The 21,380-nt window shown below is 46.1% G+C and overlaps 1 protein-coding gene across 1 annotated transcript in view; it reads right to left on the reverse strand.

Moving 5' to 3' along the window:
- The window catches only part of ARAP1 (ArfGAP with RhoGAP domain, ankyrin repeat and PH domain 1), a 199,326-nt gene that overhangs the window by 162,102 nt on the left and 15,844 nt on the right, over nt 1–21,380 (reverse strand). The window contains exon 2 of the mRNA XM_083170539.1: nt 665–1,366. Within this exon, the coding sequence (XP_083026665.1) occupies nt 665–1,329 (665 nt within the window). The 5' untranslated portion in view covers nt 1,330–1,366. The remainder of the gene's footprint in view (nt 1–664; nt 1,367–21,380) is intronic.

Genomic DNA, 21,380 nt, shown 5'->3' on the forward strand with positions numbered 1-21,380 from the left:
AAGGAAAATGGGGAGGTTCAAGGGAAATTGGTCAGTGACATCCCAATGCACGCATCTGCCAGTGTGTATGCACCTTACGTGACTCAACCAATCATCTCTCCAAGAGCAATAGCGCATCAGGCAGGTGGAAAACATGGCAATCGGACATGTGAAGTGTCGCAGCTCTGTGTCACCCCTACCTGTAGAATGTAAGGTCCCACGAGCAGGGCCCTCTGCCCTGGTGTGCTGTTCCTTCCCTTACTCATACTACCAACTATTCTATAGCGGCTACTAATACGTGGTTCCCCGCCCTGCTGTTTATTGACGTGTTACGTCCGCTGATGCGCAATGTGTTCCCGTCCTGCGCGCTCTTGTACTGTAAGTCGCTGTGTTCTTGTCTTGCTCATTTGTTTTTTGTACATTGTTAGGCGCTGCAGAAGCCCTGTGGCACCAAATAAAGGATGGTAATAATACTTATAATAGCAGAGGGGTGATAGTGCCCTGCCCATAAAGTGAGCAGTGCCCTCTAGTGGTCGGGGGTTCTAACTGGTAAACATCCATCTGATAACAGGTGTAGTAACGTGTGATCACCTCGGGCAAACTCATTAATCATGAGGTCTCTGTAACCATGACTACAATTCTGTAAGATTAAACAGTGCAGAACAAGATACAATTCATCATTTACCTGCTGGGCACGGGAGGGATGACTTTTGGGGGTCTGGCTGGCAGCGGTGGGGGGCTGTTACTGGAAGACTTCCTCTCCATCTTGTGACGCTTGGCTGGTAAAGGGGGTGCCACCAGATTTACAATCTCTTCTCCAATGCTCTCCAAACATCCAGCGTCATCAGTCGGGGGTGGGGAGGACATAACATTCCTGGCAGTTGGGGTACAAGGATCATCCAGGGGGGCAGTGTCTGGGAAACTGACAGGAGAGAGAGATTTGGGAGGACTAATGGAAAACTTGAGCGGGGGACCGTGCCCATACCTGGGCGGAATGGGTGGTGGGGAGCACGGAATTTTCACTTTCTCCAAGGACTCGGGGGAGATGATTGGTCCCAGGTGGGGCGAGGAAGCCGCGTGTACAGGTGCCGGCTTCGGAAAGATGTTGCGCTTCTTTGGAACGGGTCGGAAAGCGTCATTCTCCGTAGGAACGGACTTCTGCAGTGATGCCAACATTCGCTTGCGATGCCCGGGCAAACTGACACCAATAGCGGCTAGTGATTCATCGCTGAGGGTGCGCAAATCAGACACGGTGCGCAGGTCGTGTCTCTGGAAGAGGTCCTTGTACTGCTCCAGCTTTATCGTCTGGAGCCACTCAGACACAAGAAGAGGCGGCCCGTCAGACATCATGGACGGTCCTCACTTCATTACAGCTCGTCATCAGAACCTAGAAGGATATAGGAGAATTAAGGGGCGACTGAGCAGGAGCTACTGCTAAACAATAGTACGCAAAAGTAGTATCTCCCATCCGGCCCGGAGCGACATGCGAGATACTACGGTTCCACTGGTGACGCTCTGGCTGAAGCCCCTTCCACCGAAAATGATCTACTGTATCTGCAGCGATTGGTCACCATTTTATATCTTCTCATCAATTTGGATTTTTACCTGATTTCTATCAATGAGGAACCTTTTGGAAAAGGAATCATTGAATGTAATTATTTATTTGCTTTGAATGATGAAGTCGTCATTTTTACCAATGTGTTATTGCAAATTTCCTCTGTTTTGAAGAGGTTTTTTTTTTTTTTTTCAAATTATATATTTCATTAAGGATTGAGCATTATAGTAATACAATTAACAAAAAGATAGGATATAAATTCGGATTACAGTAGGATACATTGTAATTTCTCTTCTTTCTTTACCATACAGACAAATATCGTAAATATGGACGAACACAGCCCGAAGGCCACAAAAATTTACACACATACATACATACATACATACATACATACATACACACACACACATACATACATACATACATACATACATACATACACACACACACATACATACACACACACACATACATACATACATACATACATACTACACACACACACACACACATACATACATACATACATACATACATACATACATACATACATACATACACACACACACATACATACACACATACATACATACATACATAGTACAGTGCAGTAGGTTTATTATCCAGCATACAGGGAAGTAGACTTTGGGCTCCCGGTGACCTGTATTTCTCAGGGAGTAAATCTTTAACTTATGATTCTTGTTTGTATGACTCCAGATCTTCCTGATATAAAGGACCAACTCCACCCTACACATACAACTCTACCCTACCCATACAACTCTACCCTACCCATACAAAAATACCCTACCCATGCAACTCTACCCTACCCATCAAACACTACCCTACCGATACAACTCTACCCTACCCATCCAACAGTACCCTACCTATAAAATACCATACCCATCCGACACTACCCTACCTCATCCAACACTACCCTACCCATGCAACACTACCCATACAAAATTACCCTACCCATCCAACACTACCCTACCCATGCAACACTAACCTACCCATGCACTACCCATATACTACCCTATCCATACAATACTGTACCCCTCCAACACTACCCTACCCATACAAAAATACCCTACACATGCAGCACTTCCCATACACTACCCTATCCATCCAACCAACACTACCCATACTCTACCCTACCCATGCAACACTAACCTACCCATACACTACCCATCCAACTCTACCCTACCGATACAACTCTACCCTACCCATCCAAAAGTACACTATCCATCCAACAGTACCTTACCTATAAAATACCGTACCCATCCAACACTACCCTACCCATACAAAATTACCCAACCCATCCAACACTACCCTACCCATACAACTCTACCCTACCCATCCAAAACTACCCTACCCATTCAACAGTACCCTACCTATAAAATACCATACCCATCCAACACTACCTGACCTCATCCAACACTACCCTACCCATGCAACACTACCCATACAAAATTACCCTACCCATCCAACACTACCCTACCCATGCAACACTAACCTACCCATGCAACACTAACCTACCCATGCACTACCCATATACTACCCTACCCATGCACCCCTACAATACTGTACCCCTCCAACACTACCCTACCCATACAAAAATACCCTACACATGCAGCACTTCCCATACACTACCCTATCCATCCAACCAACACTACCAATACTCTACCCTACCCATGCAACACTAACCTACCCATACACTACCCATCCAACTCTACCCTACCCATATAACTCTACCCTATCCATCCACTACTGTACCATCCTACCCATTCAAAAATACCCTACCCAACCAACACTACCCACACACTACCCTATCCATCCAACACTACCCTACCCATACAATACCATACCCCATCCAACACTACTCTACTCATCCAACACTACCCTACCCATACAATACGGTACCCATCCAACACTACCCTACCCATACAATACCATACCCCATCCAACACTACTCTACTCATCCAACACTACCCTACCCATACAATACCGTACCCATCCAACACTACCCTACCCATACAATACCGTACCAATCCACTACCCTACCCATCAAACACTACCCTACCCATGCAACTCTACCGTACCCATACACTACCCTACCCCATCCAACACTACCCTAGCCATAAAAAAACTACCCTACCCATGCAAATTTACCCTACTGATATAACACTACCCTACCCATGGCACTCTACCCTACCCATATGCTACAAACAGCGCACACAGCAGCAGTATTCCTATGGGTAAAATGACTGTGGTCGTCATAGTGTTCAGGAGCGAGAATAACAAGCATTGGCCAGTAACCCCAATGATTTCCCCTCGCTTGCTGTACAGGTATAAAGTGTCGGGTGGCTACAATACAGAATACTCCTCCTGTACGCCAGTCTACCAGAAGCCTACGTAGGGTATCAGAGGTATTATTATCTATTGTAATGAAAATAATAGTCAGCATTAGATCAGTTGGTGGCGCCCCCTGCAGTCAGGTGCGGGGTATTGCAGAAGGACAGAAAATAGCCTGTTAGGGACAGTGTTAATGGTGAAATTCAATGACGTTTCCAGTTAAAACTCAACATTTATTATTTAGTTTACATAAAATAGGAGTTTTCACTTTCTTTGGTGTAAATGTCGACACCTGAGAACGAGGACCCCCAATTAGTGCTCCGCGTCCCCTCGCATGGCGAACTATTAATAACTAATGTATGAGAAAGTGAATAAAATACCCAAAAACTAATGTCGACTTTTTCATGTATCGATCATACGCAACACTGCTGACCTACCATCTGAATACCCCGATACACAAATATCAGTGCTCTAATTACTGCTGGTCTCTGTAGTGCATCCCTGCTCGGTGGATGGAGGGTTTCCTGCGGCTATGAGCGATACAATGATGCTTGTTGTTCCTATTCCTCCCAGACAATGAGCATTGTTCTAGGACACGTGTAGATTTGCATAACAGATTACCCCTCGTTACTGATTGGTGTTGCCGGGGATCAGTTATACCCTATGGATCCATTATCAGTATAATCAGGAATGTAACTACACGTGTAGAACGTACGACACATGTACAGCACATGTAACATGTATTCTCCATCACAGCTAATAAGACCATGGGTTATTGCCGGGTCTACCCAGGTTGTGGTTCCGTGTAAAAGGGTCCTTCAAAAAAAAAAAAACCTGGTTGAGAGCCACAGGAATCCGTCCATGGTAGCTGCGGGGGTCAGAACCAGGTATGGGTGCAGTGACACCTGGGTTGGAACGGTGTCCAGAAAAATGGATCGGACCTGGGGGGGGTTTTTTGGAGAGGAAAAGTAATATAAATGGGGCTGACATGGGAATAACCCGGGTCCAAGGTGCAGTGTAAACAGGGTCTGACCCTGGTGGGAAACATGTCGGAAACACGGGTCGGACCTGGGTTTTTGGTGGAAAAGACATAAACAAAAGCAGTATTCCCCAGCCTCTGCCCGCAGGGTACACTATCCCTATGACGTGAGGTGTACAGATGCTGTATATGATGTGAGGTGTACAGATGCTGTGAGGCGTACAGATGCTGTATATACACTGACGTGAGGTGTACAGATGCTGTATATGATGTGAGGTGTACAGATGCTGTGAGGCGTACAGATGCTGTATATACACTGACGTGAGGTGTACAGATGCTGTATATGATGTGAGGTGTACAGATGCTGTGAGGCGTACAGATGCTGTATATACACTGATGTAAGGTGTACAGATGCTGTATATATACTGATGTGAGGTGTACAGATGCTGTATATACACTGATGTGAGGCATACAGACGCTGCATATACACTGATGCGAGGCATACAGACGCTGCATATACACTGATGTGAGGTGTACAGATGCTGTATATACACTGATGTGAGGTGTACAGATGCTGTATATGCACTGATGTGAGGTGTACAGATGCTGTATATACACTGATGTGAGGCATACAGACGCTGCATATACACTGATGCGAGGCATACAGACGCTGCATATACACTGATGCGCGGCGTACAGACACTGTATATGCACTGATGTGAGGTTTACAGATGCTGTATATACACTGATGTGAGGCACACAGATGCTGTGGGAAGCGGTCATCTATTAGAATGAACTTAGGTCTACAGTCAATTAGGTCGACCCCACTAGGTCGACTGGCAGGAAGGTCGACCTGACTTAAGGTCGACATGGGCCAAGGTCGACATGACTTAAGGTCGAATTTGCATAAAGGTCGACATGAGGAAGGTCGACTGGTCATAAGGTCGACATGGGGTTTTTCACTATTTTTTGAGCCGACATGTGCCGACAGGCGGTATTTCATGCCCTACCATCCACTAGGGCGTGGAGGAGGTTATTAAAGCTGTGGCGAGCGAAGCGAGCCACCGTGCCCGATGCATTGCGAGCGAAGCGAGCGATGCGAGGGTCCGATTCTCATTGCCAACTGTGTCCATGTCGACTGTGTCGACATTCGGATCAAAAAACAGTGAAAAACCCATGTCGACCTTATGACCAGTCGACCTTCCTCATGTCGACCTTTATGCAAATTCGACATTAAGTCATGTCGACCTTGGCCCATGTCGACCTTAAATCAGGTCGACCTTCCAGCCAGTCGACCTAATGGGGTCGACCTAATGACTGTAGACCTAAGTTCATTCTGACAGATGTACCGATTCCGATGCTGTATATAGACTGATGTGAGGCATACAGACACTGCATATACACTGATGTGAGGTGTACAGATGCTGTATATAGACTGATGTGAGGCGCACAGATGCTGTATATAGACTGATGTGAGGCGTACAGATGCTGTATATAGACTGATGTGAGGCGTACAGATGCTGTATATAGACTGATGTGAGGCGTACAGATGCTGTATATAGACTGATGTGAGGCGTACAGATGCTGTATATAGACTGATGTGAGGCGTACAGATGCTGTATATAGACTGATGTGAGGCGTACAGATGCTGTATATAGACTGATGTGAGGCGTACAGATGCTGTATATAGACTGATGTGAGGCGTACAGATGCTGTATATAGACTGATGTGAGGCGTACAGATGCTGTATATAGACTGATGTGAGGCGTACAGATGCTGTATATAGACTGATGTGAGGCGTACAGATGTGTATATACACTGATGTGAGGCGTACAGAAGCTGCATATACACTGATGTGAGGCGTACAGATGCTGTATATACACTGATGTGAGGCGTACAGATGCTGTATATACACTGATGTGAGGCGTACAGATGCTGTATATACACTGATGTGAGGCGTACAGAAGCTGTATATACACTGATGACATACAGAAGAGTTACTGTACTGCAAACAATACATACAGATAGAGTATCACAATGTAGTGTGTTCGTGCATGTGGGTCACCAAACATAACAGGCCCCAGAGACATGTCACCCCACCAGGACATTATCCAATTAGTCCGATCCACCCCTGTATTATAGTACAGTATATATTCTATATACTATGATGGTATAGTACAGTATATATTCTATATACTATGATGGTATAGTACAGTATATATTATATACTATGACGGTATAGTACAGTATATATATTATATACTATGACGGTATAGTACAGTATATATATTATATACTATGACGGTATAGTACAGTATATATATTATATACTATGACGGTATAGTACAGTATATATATTATATACTATGATGGTATAGTACAGTATATATTCTATATACTATGATGGTATAGTACAGTATATATTATATACTATGACGGTATAGTACAGTATATATATTATATACTATGACGGTATAGTACAGTATATATATTATATACTATGACGGTATAGTACAGTATATATATTATATACTATGATGGTATAGTACAGTATATATTCTATATACTATGATGGTATAGTACAGTATATATTCTATATACTATGATGGTATAGTACAGTATATATATTATATACTATGACGGTATAGTACAGTATATATTATATATACTATGATGGTATAGTACAGTATATATTATATACTATGACGGTATAGTACAGTATATATTATATATACTATGATGGTATAGTACAGTATATATTATATCCTATGACGGTATAGTACAGTATATATTATATACTATGATGGTATAGTACAGTATATATTATATATACTATGATGGTATAGTACAGTATATATTCTATATACTATGATGGTATAGTACAGTATATATATTATATACTATGACGGTATAGTACAGTATATATTATATATACTATGATGGTATAGTACAGTATATATTATATACTATGACGGTATAGTACAGTATATATTATATATACTATGATGGTATAGTACAGTATATATTATATCCTATGACGGTATAGTACAGTATATATTATATACTATGATGGTATAGTACAGTATATATTATACTAGGTGATTCATCGCGCCCTACGGGCGCTCTTCACACTGTCGTAAGGGGCTGCGCCCCCTTAATTTGTGAACGTTTGTATTGTGAGAAATATGGTTAGAATTGTATGTAAAATACAGTATGCCTTTTTGCAGATGATACAAAGATATGCAACAGAGTAGACACACCAGGAGGGGTAAATCAAATGACTGATGATCTAAGTAAACTTGAGAATTGGTCAAGAGAATGGCAACTACAGTTTAATGCTAAAAAATGCAAAATTATGCACTTGGGACTCAAAAACTCAAAGGCTCAATATAGTATCAAGGGTACTATAAGTCTATAATGGAAACTGCTGAGGAGGAAACAGATCTAGGAGTCACTATTTCAAGTGACTTAAAGGCAGGGAGGCAATGTAACAAAGCAATGAGGAAGGCTAGTCAGATGCTTGGTTGCATAGGGAGAGGAATCAGTAGCAGAAAAAAAGACGTAATAATGCCACTTTATAGGTCATTGGTACGACCTCATCTGGAATACTGTGTCCAGTTCTGGAGGCCATATCTTCAGAAGGATATAAATACATGGGAGAGTGTACAAAGAAGGGCAACTAAAATGGTGCATGGCCTACATCCCAAAACTTACCTGGATAGACTAAAAGATCTTAATATGTATAGTTTGGAGCAGAGAAGGGAAAGGGGGGGACATGATAGAAATCTTCAAATATATCAAGGGTTTTAACATAGTACAGGGGGGAAATTTTCTTCAAAGGAAAACAAGTAATAAAACACGAGGACATGCACTGAAACTGGAGGGAGGTAGGTTCAGGGGAAATGTGAGGAAGAATTACTTCACAGAAAGGGTAGTGGATAAGTGGAATAGCCTCCCATCAGAGGTGGTAGAGGCTAAGACAGTAGAACAATGTAAACATGCTTGGGATAGGCATATGAATATCCTTACAAAGAAATAAGGATTAAAAAGGGTTGAGTTTACCTGAAGGGTAAAAAAGGGGCAGACTAGATGGGCCAAATGGTTCTTATCTGCCGTCAAATTCTATGTTTCTATGTTTCTAAAATGCCTGTATTGCAACTTGAGTTATAGGTGAAATGTGTTAAATAGAGAGCATATGATGTGGAAGGGGGGGTGTATTGTTTTGTTTAATTAAAAAGCAGTTACAGAGTAAGATGTACATTGATAGTGTGGAGGGTACAGTGACATTTGTGGGTGTGTGTGTGTGTGTGTGTGTGTGTGTGTGCAATAGTATAGTAGGGTATATATATAGCGGCTCCCCACTGGCGGAGGGCACAACACAGGAAAACAGGAGGCTGGGTAGTGATAGGGGTGTGTGGGCATAAGGGGGACTAAAGAGGAGGGTGGGAGATACAGTGCAGCTTCTGCCAGTGGGTGAGGGTCCAGCGTGGCAGTACAGGATGGTGGCCCTGAGTCAGTGTCTCCTCCTACTGGGTGGGAGTTAGGGTGCATGAGAGCAGGAGGCTGGGCTATGAGGCATGATAGGGGCATGTGGGCAACACAGCGTCAGCGACTCCCCAGTGGTGGAAGTTATGGTTCAGGAGAGTAGGAAGCTGGGTAGTGATAGGGGTGTGTGGGCATACGGGGGACTAAAGAGGGAGCAGGGGTGCCGTGAATTGTGGGAGGGGCGCGGGGGGTGTCAGTGAATCTCGGGAGGGGGCGGGGGTCCGCAAAGCGCAGGAGTGGGGCGTGAATCGCGCAAGGGGGGGTTGCAAATTGCGGGAAGGGGGATCGCGGGGGGTGCCGTGAATTGCGGGAGGGGGGGTTGGGGGGTGGGTGCCGTGAATCGCAGGAGGGGGGGCGCGGGGGGTTGCAGCGAATTGCAGGGGGGGGGTCGCGGGGGTTGCCGCAAATCGCAGGAGGGAGGGCGCGGGGGGTTGCCGCGAATAGCGGGAGGGGTGGGTAGCGGGGGTTGCCGCGAATCGTGGGAGGGGGGTTGGTGGCGAATCGCGGGAGGGGTCACAGGGTGGGGTGGTGCCGCGAATCACGGGAGGGGGTGGTCGCAGGGGGGGTGCCGTGAATCGCGGGAGGGGGGGGGTGCCGCGAATCGCCACAAGAAAAAATCAACACAGAAAGGTCAACACATGTAAATGTTGACATAAGTGTGGCATTTCATTGGTGTCCATGTCGACACATGAGAATGAATATGAGAACATTTAAAAAATGAAAAATAAATCTCAAAATCTCATGTCAACCTTTATCATTGTCGACCATAGCCATAGGGAGGGGGGGGGGGGGTTTGCCGCGAATCGTGGGAGGGGGGGTCGTGGGGTTGCCGCGAATCGCGGGGAGGAGGGGCGCGGGGGGTGCCGCGAATCCGAATCGCGGGAGGTCGCGCGGGGGGGGGTGTTTTGCCGCGAATCACGGGAGGGGGGTCACAGGGGGCACGAATCGTGGGTGGGGCGGCGGGGGGCGCTCACCAGGTGCAGTGTCTTTGCTGGGCAACATGGGGAGGCAGAGGATGTCTGGCACTGTGGGCTCACTGGGCTGGTTCTCTGTCATGTGAGTCAGTCACATACCTCCCAACATGGCCCTCTCCAGGAGGGACACATTGCTCTGTTTCTGGACTTCCCTCATAATGTATGATTGCCATCACCTGTTTCACACATGTTATTAATTGATTAGAAAGGTGCTGGCAATCATTAATTAAGGGAGAAGTCCAGAAACAGAGCAATGTGTCCCTCCTGTTATACACACACTCACACCCTTTGAGTGACAGATGTAGCCAAATATATAAGAGATACTATGATGGTATAGTACAGTATTATTACTTCTAGTGGACAGGGTAGCTGGGGAATGTAATATATATATATATATATACACACACACACAGCCGGGAGCTGTGAGGAGTGGGGTCACCACAACACCCTGTGCAGCATTATATTACTGTATATTAGGGCACACCTAGAACGTGACACTGGTAAGATAAGGAAAACCCCAAACTGTATTACAATTCACATGGGAGAGCGACGTAGGCTTATATATGCAAACGTTGGAGTGCGCCTCTAGGTCATAGTCACCCACCCGGAACATGCAGCGAAACGGAACTACTTTCTCTCGTTGCTAGCGGTTACTGACACACACACACACTACTTCCAGCTTTTATTTAGAAACAGCAGCTGTGCAGCAAGAAGTACAGAGCGCTCACACCATAACACGGGACGGATGTCCTTGTGAAAGGCTGCCTCTCATCCAGTCTGCAGAGAGCGGTTTCTGCTTTTACAGTGACTGGGGCAGGGATGGACGCAGTAGCACAGCAGCTGCTGTGCTGGGATAGGCTGACGCTGCAGCAGGACACTCCTGCCAGCTTCTGTGATCCGCCTCTGCAGAACCGGATCACGCTGTGGAGCCATCATGCACCTGAGTGACCCACCATCCACTCAGGATGGCCGCTGTAGTCACACTGCCATCACAGGACGCAGTAACTGGCCTCAGGGCACCCAGAAAGCATGGCCTGCACGCCACCATTTCATGAATACTGATTCCCTGCAGCATGATTGACATGGTTACAGTGACACGCTTTGTCCCTGAAGGGTCCGCATATACCGGTATGTCACCGGTGATGAAGGGGCTGCAGGAAGAACACGCTGAACGCGAGAGGCTTGCCTGCCCTTCCAGAGGGCCTGATTTTCGGGAGCCTTCCAGCCATTCCGGGAGGGTAGGCAACCCTGGATTGGTTGCTATGGGTTACATCACCTCTTTTCATTTTTAGAAAGGCCATTTTTACTCCGGACACAGAAATGGCAATGACCTATGGCAGGGTCGCCTGCTTTCTGGCTGCCGTTTCCGGAAGAGGGGGGCCAGATCCAGGAGGCTGAGGGGTGGAGGGGGGGCTGTCGGCATGACACACAAGGGGTGGAGCTATGAAGGATCATCGTGGCCGGTATTACAGGCATTGCACAGCGGTGGGCGGGGCTACAATGTCGCGATCACATCATGTGGTTCCATGGACCTTCCTCATATATGTAACTAATGGACCCATACACTGAATATGGGGATATCCAGGATAGATGTCCTGCATGTACTGTAGCTTGCCTCTAATCGGGAAATTACACTGCAATTTAGATTTCAGTTTGGCCACGCTCCACCCAAATCTAACTCTCTCTGCACTGGTAACATCTGCCCCACCTGCAGCGCAGCATGATTTTGCCCAGTTGTGTGCTTTTCTTGCTTTGAATCCGGCCCTATATTTCCATGCTGCGCTGAACGTGCCCTGATGGAACCAGAATAACCATCCTTGTGTTCTGTAAAGGGACGCACATAAGATGATCTGACTCAGCAGCGGCGCTGTGTAATTACCTGGGATGATCTTCCCCACATGTGACAACAGGCCATGCGTATCCTTGGGGCTGCACTGGGCAGGGTGCCCGGGGCACACTGGGCATATAAGCCGGCAGGGCCCAGGGCAGGAGCCAGCAGCCCATACACCTAACGCAGGGAGTATGACAGCCGCAGACACCATTGGGCCCGTCCACAGATCAGGGAACCAGCACAGACCAGCACAGAAATAGCTTCCACACAACAGCGCTGAGCAGCCGACACAGGCCGTGGTGACGCAATGTCATATACTGCTGTGTGACGCCGAGACCCCTCACCCACCAGCGCTACAGGAAGGACGCACAAAAGGGGAAATACACATGCGGCTCATTCATCAGCTGTTACAGCGATACATTCGTCATGTCACAGCCCCATATCAACAGCCCAGCGTGCTCCATATTCACACAATCTAGGGGACAGCTTCAGAACATAGCAGCCAGACCATTGTCCCCAACTAGCCCCAGCCGATCCCCTCACGTGCCCATCAGACCAGGGCCGTCTTTTCGTATGGGCTTAATGGGCACTTGCCCAGGGGCCCCAGGTGTATAGGGGCCCTATTCTGATAGCTGAGAATCCCCTTTTTCCATGGATACCAGAATTTTGAAAATCGGCCCTGGGGAACTGGAGATATCCAACTTCAAAACAGCAGTCCACATCCAACCTGTTAATTGCATTTTCCAGTCATATTTCTCAGGTTCTGTCTAACTTATGCTGCTTTCAGACCGCATAACTGGCTTTGACCCTGTATTTGGAAACGTTTCCAAAAACGGGTCTGCCAGATAAAACCCCTTTCACACCGCAGCACTTAAACGGTATATTACCGTTTAAGTGCCGATTTTTTGACACTGGCAGACCCGTTTTTGGAAACTTTCCAAATACAGGGTCAAAGCCAGTGCAGCCTACAGCCCTCCCCTCCGTGCAGCTCCCCCCCCTCGCGCATGTCGACGCCCCCCCACGCATGTCGACGCCCCCCGCGCATGTCGACGCCCCCCCCACCCCCCGCGTGTCCGCCCCCCCCCGTGTCGACTTACCCCGTGCCGGTACCTCCGTTGTGGATCCCGGCACTGCAGCTCAGTATGCTCGGAAAGCACTTATGAAAAAAGTGTCTTCCAGAAAATGGCTGCCCCTTAGGAAACCCTGTTTAAAAAAACTGTCTTTCGTATGGGGGCAGCCATTTTCTGAAAGACACTTTTTTCATAAGTGCTTTCCGAGCATACTGAGCTGCAGTGCCGGGAACCACAACGGAGATACCGGCACGGGGTAAGTCGACACGGGGGGCGCCGACACGCGGGGGGGCGTCGACACGCGCGCGGGGGGTGTCGACACGCGCGCGGGGGGCTCCAGTGCTGTGAATACTTAATGAGCGCTCATTAAGTATTCACTGTGCTGAATTTAGGACCCAGCTCATTGGCTGGGTCCTAAATACCGTTTCAGAACCGATTTTGAGCCTAAAATACCGGTTCTGAAACGGGTAGGACCCTGCATTTTAACCGGTTAGAAAAAACGTTTTTTTCTAACCGGTTAAGTGGTCCTGCACCTTTCAGACCGCACACATTACCGTTTTAAAACGGTAAAAAAACGGCAATATACCGTTTTTAAAGTGCGGTCTGAAAGGGGCATTAGAGTTTTTCTGAGAATATATTCCAAAAGCTGGGACTCACCCCTTTCTGTCAACACTAATGGCTTGTCTCATACCCGTAACCAGAGATATCAGCCTTTCAGCAGCCGGTCCCTGCTCCAGCTCCAAACGTCTGGTGTACAGTGTTATATTTTTGTCAATGGATTGCTCTGGCTCCTGATCTCTGATCCCCATGTTCCCAGCACCTCCTGAAAGTTGGGACTCTAGGTTTTTATACTATTGAAGGCTAAGAAATCTATTTCCAGATAATGGCGATATCTGCAGTCAAACAAGCTGCCCTTCCACCGGAATATTACGAATATTAAGCCCACTCCATTATCCAACCGTCCCCTGTGTATAAAACACCCCTACCTCCCTGGAAGTCATTTACAAGGGACCCTTCATACAGCTCAGTGCCCCCTTCCACACGTTAGTGTTCTCCCTCCCACCACCTGTGCAGTAAAGGAGTAATGAGCAGAGGTTGCGGATACATGTTGAATGGAAGATAGAGCACCCCCTGCCACCCGTGGGACATCAAAGCTGCTGGAGGGGAGAATGGGAGGGGAGAATGGGTAAGGGCCCCAGTGCATTGATTTGCCCAGGGGCCCACACTGCTGTTAAGACGGCCCTGCATCAGACCCCTTCACATACACATGGATTCGGTATGAAATCCCAACGGTCAAAATACCGACGTCGGGGGTGCATTACCGGGGATGTCCCGTCCGGTGGGGCTGCTCTGACACCTGTCACCAGGGAGAGGAAAAGGGGGAGAATACAGCCTGCATGGTCCAGTAATGGTCCAGACCACACGGGAGGCTGTAATCTCCCCTTCCCCATGTCCCTGGTGACAGAAATCACAGGGGGCCCCCTGGACAAGACATATCCCCCCCCCCCCAGATGTTCCGGGGTCTTGTCCGGGTCCGGTTTTAAGATCGTCCCCTTGTGACAAATGATAAACAATGTTTCAACCAATCAGATCCTGTCGAGTGTTGTGACCATTAGGAGACGCTTGGCTGGCGCTCCATTTATTGTATGTCACGTGACAGACCAGCGGATTAGAGAAGCCACAGCAGCCAATCAGTGCAGACATTTGTCCGGCCAGTCCGTCAGCCGGAAACACAATGTAGTGTAATAAGTAACCAGCCGTGATAGACACGTGCTACGTATACAGAGTACACCATGGTATATATGGACACGTGCTACGTATACAGAGTACGTCATGGAATATATGGACACGTGCTACATATACAGAGTACATCATGGTATATATGGACACGTGTGTGCTACATATACAGAGTACGTCATGGTATATATGGACACGTGCTACATATACAGAGTACATCATGGTATATATGGACACGTGTGTGCTACGTATACAGAGTACATCATGGTATATATGGACACGTGCTACGTATACAGAGTACATCATGGTATATATGGACACGTGCTACATATACAGAGTACATCATGGTATATATGGACACGTGTGTGCTACGTATACAGAGTACATCATGGTATATATGGACACGTGCTACGTATACAGAGTACATCATGGTATATAGGGACACGTGCTAGGTATACAGAGTACATCATGGTATATATGGACACATGCTAGGTATACAGAGTACATCATGGTATATATGGACACATGCTAGGTATACAGAGTACATCATGGTATATATGGACATGTGTGTGCTAGGTATACAGAGTACATTTGGGTATATATGGACACGTGCTACGTATACAGAGTACATCATGGTATATATAGACACGTGCGTGCTAGGTATACAGAGTACATCATGGTATATATGGACACATGCTACATATACAGAGTACATCATGGTATATATGGACACGTGCTAGGTATACAGAGTACATCATGGTATATATGGACACGTGCTACGTATACAGAGTACATCATGGTATATATGGACACGTGCTAGGTATACAGAGTACATCATGGTATATATGGACACGTGCTACATATACAGAGTACATCATGGTATATATGGACACGTGTGTGCTACGTATACAGAGTACATCATGGTATATATGGACACGTGCTACGTATACAGAGTACATCATGGTATATATGGACACGTGCTACGTATACAGAGTACATCATGGTATATATGGACACGTGCTACGTATACAGAGTACATCATGGTATATATGGACACGTGCGTGCTAGGTATACAGAGTACATCATGGTATATATGGACATGTGTGTGCTACGTATACAGAGTACATCATGGTATATAGGGACACGTGCTAGGTATACAGAGTACATCATGGTATATATGGACACATGCTAGGTATACAGAGTACATCATGGTATATATGGACATGTGTGTGCTAGGTATACAGAGTACATTTGGGTATATATGGACACGTGCTACGTATACAGAGTACATCATGGTATATATAGACACGTGCGTGCTAGGTATACAGAGTACATCATGGTATATATGGACACATGCTACATATACAGAGTACATCATGGTATATATGGACACGTGCTAGGTATACAGAGTACATCATGGTATATATGGACACGTGCTACGTATACAGAGTACATCATGGTATATATGGACACGTGCTAGGTATACAGAGTACATCATGGTATATATGGACACGTGCTAGGTATACAGAGTACATCATGGTATATATGGACACATGCTACGTATACAGAGTACACCATGGTATATATGGACACGTGCTACGTATACAGAGTACATCATGGTATATGTGGACACGTGCATGCTACGTATACAGAGTACATCATGGTATATATGGACACGTGCTACGTATACAGAGTACATCATGGTATATATGGACACGTGCTACGTATACAGAGTACATCATGGTACGTATATGTATAGACACGTGCTACGTATACAGATTACGTCATGGTATATATGGACACGTGCTACGTATACAGAGTACATCATGGTATATATGTACACGTGCATGCTACGTATACAGAGTACATCATGGTATATATGGACACGTGCATGCTACGTCTACAGAGTACGTCATGGTATATATATATATGGACGCGTGCTATGTATACAGAGTACGTCATGGTATATATGGACACGTGCTAGGTATACAGAGTACATCATGGTATATATGGACACGTGCTAGGTATACAGAGTACGTCATGGTATATATGGACACGTGTGTGCTACGTATACAGAGTACGTCATGGTATATATGGACACGTGTGTGCTACGTATACAGAGTACATCATGGTATATATGGACACGAGCTACGTATACAGAGTACATCATGGTATATATGGACACGTGCTACGTATACAGAGTACATCATGGTATATATGGACACGAGCTACGTATACAGAGTACATCATGGTATATATGGACACGTGCTACGTATACAGAGTACATCATGGTATATATGGACACGTGCTACGTATACAGAGTACATCATGGTATATATGGACACGTGCGTGCTACGTATACAGAGTACATCACGGTATATATGCACACGTGTGTGCTATGTATACAGAGTACATCATGGTATATATGGACACCATGGTATATGGACACATGCTAGGTATACAGAGTACTCCATGGTATATGGACACGTGCTACGTATACAGAGTACACCATGGTATATGGACACGTGCTAGGTATACAGAGTACATCATGGTATATATATGGACACGTGACGTGCTACGTATACAGAGTACATCATGGTATATATGGACACGTGCTACGTATACAGAGTGCATCATGGTATATATGGACACGTGCTAGGTATACAGAGTAAATCATGGTATATATGGACACGTGCTAGGTATACAGAGTAAATCATGGTATATATGGACACGTGCTAGGTATACAGAGTACATCATGGTATATATGGACACGTGCTACGTATACAGAGTACATCATGGTATATATATGGACACGTGTGTGCTACGTATACAGAGCACATCATGGTATATATGGACACGTGCTACGTATACAGAGTACATCATGGTATATATGGACACGTGCTACGTATACAGAGTACATCACGGTATATATGGACACGTGCTACGTATACAGAGTACATCATGGTATATGGACACGTGCTACGTATACAGAGTACATCACGGTATATATGGACACGTGCTACGTATACAGAATACATCATGGTATATATGGACACGTGCTACGTATACAGAGTACACCATGGTATATGTGGACACGTGCTAGGTATACAGAGTACATCATGGTATATATGGACACGTGCTAGGTATACAGAGTACATCATGGTATATATGGACACGTGCTAGGTATACAGAGTACATTATGGTATATATGGACACGTGCTACGTATACAGAGTACATCATGGTATATATGGACACGTGCTACGTATACAGAGTACATCATGGTATATATGGACACACGCTAGGTATACAGAGTACACCATGGTATATATGGACACGTGCTAGGTATACAGAGTACACCATGGTATATATGGACACGTGCTAGGTATACAGAGTACATCATGGTATATATGGACATGTACTAGGTATACAGAGTACATCATGGTATATATGGACACGTGCTAGGTATACAGAGTACATCATGGTATATATGGACATGTGTGTGCTAGGTATACAGAGTACATCATGGTATATATGCTGGGAAGATCACCCGGGAAGTCAGCGCTTCCTGCTTCCTATGCTGGGCATGTGGTTTGGACCATTGTATATGTTTCCTTTTCTCAGATCATGCTCAGGAAACGTGATAACAGACGTCACACACAGAGGAACCCTCGTTACACGCAGGCTATGGAAATATCTACAGTACATTAGTGGCACACGCAAACATTATTCCCTGGATTTGTGCTAAAAACTAACGAATTTTATGTCTTTTTAAAAATTATTGGTACTTATGTAATATCTGGGCTCCCGTTTTTCTTATGAGACCGCGTCCCCTTGCGGGGCTCGCTGCGCTCGCCACGCTTCGGGCACGGTGGCTCGCTGCGCTCGCCACACTATATAAAATCAACTCCATGCGTAGTTGGATAGTAGGGGTATGAAAAAATGGGGTGCATTTAACATGGGAGCCCAGATAATACATAAGTACCAAATTATTATTATTACTTTTTAAAAACCCAAATCTGACTGCACGGCCTCTGAGTCTCCCTAGGAGGCAGCGACGTCACCTATACATCCTGACCTCTGGAGCTCCCAGTTAGGCAGTGGCGTTACCTATATGTTTTGACCTCTGGAGCTCCCCATTAGGCAGTGACGTCACCTATACGGCCTGACCTCTGAGGCTCCCCATTAGGCAGTGACGTCACCTATACGGCCTGGCCTCTGGATCTCCCTAGAAGGCAGTGTCGTCACCTTTACGGCCTGGCCTCTGGATCTCCCTAGGAGGCAGTGACGTCACTTTTATGGCCTGGCCTCTGGATCTCCCCAGCAGGCAGTGGCGTCACCTATACGTCCTGGCCTCTGGATCTCCCCAGCAGGCAGTGGCGTCACCTATACGTCCTGGCCTCTGGAGCTCCCGAGGAGGCAGTGACCGGAGTTAGTGTGCCAGTGTTCTGGGACCCCAGGTGTCAGCGTGGCATTGTTCAGAGACCCAGGTGTCAACGTGCCGGGACCCCAGGGGCGAAATGTAATGGGTTGCGGTTTTGTTGTTGAGAAAAAAAAATCGCAGCAAAGCGCACCTTAAAAAAAAATAAAAAATCGCAAAAAAGTGCAATATGGTGCGATTTCGGGCGATTTTCACATTTTAAAACATGCGATTTTGTGTAAAAAAAAAAAAACGGGGAAAAAACGGTGTGGGGTCCCCCCTCCTGAGCATAACCAGCCCCGGGCTCAAAGAGCCGGTCCTGGTTTCATAAAATCACAGGAACAAACAAGTTGGGGTCCCCTGGATTTAATAAAACCAGCACTAGGCTCAAGGGCCGGTCCTGGTTCCCAAAATACGGGGACAAAATTACTAGGGATCCCCCATATTTAAAGAACCAGCACCGGGCCCAACCAGCCAGCAGGGTAATGCCACAGCCGGGGGTGACTTTTTATACAAGTCCCCCCGGCCAAAGCATTCACCCCCTGACCAGTCAGCATGGGCAGGGGTCCTGGGGAAGTGGGGAAGTGGGGACCCCCCCCCCCCCAAAGAAGGGGTCCCCCCTCCCTCCAGAGCTTACTTGCCCATGCTGAAGCCCGGGGCTGTCCTCGATGCCCCTGGGCGATGGGCATCGAGCTGATGAATGGTGTAAAAATATAGAAAAATTATTGTATACTGATGTGGAACTATGAGTCCCAGCAAGCCTGCACCACATGCAGGGACATGGAAAACCACAAGTCCCAGCATGTGGAGCAATAAAGGGCCCGCTGGGACTTTTAGTCCCACAGTAGCACAAATATTTAAATACACACACACTTACAGTAAAACGTTATTTCTCACGGAGCCCATTCATCCATACTCACCTACTGTATGTTGATAGTAGATGGGTCAACTTGTCCTGTAGAATCCACTGGGGTACCTGTGGAGATAAAACATACTTACCAGACGTCTTCAGCGCTTCTCCGGGTGCCCAGCAGCACTGTAATCACGGTCCGGTCTTCTGTTTACATCTGGGGCTCCGCCACTCGACCGGGACTTAGGCCCGCCCACCAGCCAATGATGGTCTGGGAAAACCCCCATGATGAACCATCATTGGCTGGTGGGCGTGCCTATATCCCGGTCTGCGATTTTTGCAGCGAATCGCACCCAATAAAATATGCGATTTTCGGGAAATGCTCGAAAACGGCAGTTTTTGCGAAAAAATAAAAAAAATCACTCCCTATTACATTTCGCCCCAGGTGTCAGTGTGCTGGGACCCCAAGTGTCAGTGTTCTGCAGCCCCTAAATAGGGAGCACACATTGAACATTTCAATATACAACAATTAGGGGAAATACACCATGGGACGTCACTTGTGGCCCTGGCGCACCTGTCACACACCTCTTATCTACTGTATCTTTATCACGTATGTACACACTGTATGTTATCATATGTATCTCTATCACGTATGTACACACTGTATGTTATCATATGTATCTCTATCACGTATGTACACACTGTATGTTATCATATGTATCTCTATCACGTATGTATACACGGTATGTTACCATATGTAGCTCTATCACGTATGTATACACGGTATGTTACCATATGTAGCTCTATCACGTATGTATACACGGTATGTAATCATATGTATCTATCACGTATGTAATGTATATACTGTATGTTATCATATGTAGCTCTATCACGTATGTAATGTATATACTGTATGACTGCACAGCTCTGTACTGTAACAACACGGAACACGCAGTATACTGATAACAATGGGGTTTATTCTAGTTCAATCTTTCTGACAAAATCCTTCTTAGATGGACAAAACCATGTGCACTGCAGGGGGGCAGATGTAACATGTGCAGAGAGAATTAGATTTGGGTGAGTTTTTTTG

The sequence above is a fragment of the Crinia signifera genome, chromosome 2 (genome assembly GCF_055691185.1).
Source record: "Crinia signifera chromosome 2, ASM5569118v1, whole genome shotgun sequence".
Lineage (NCBI taxonomy): Eukaryota > Metazoa > Chordata > Amphibia > Anura > Myobatrachidae > Crinia > Crinia signifera.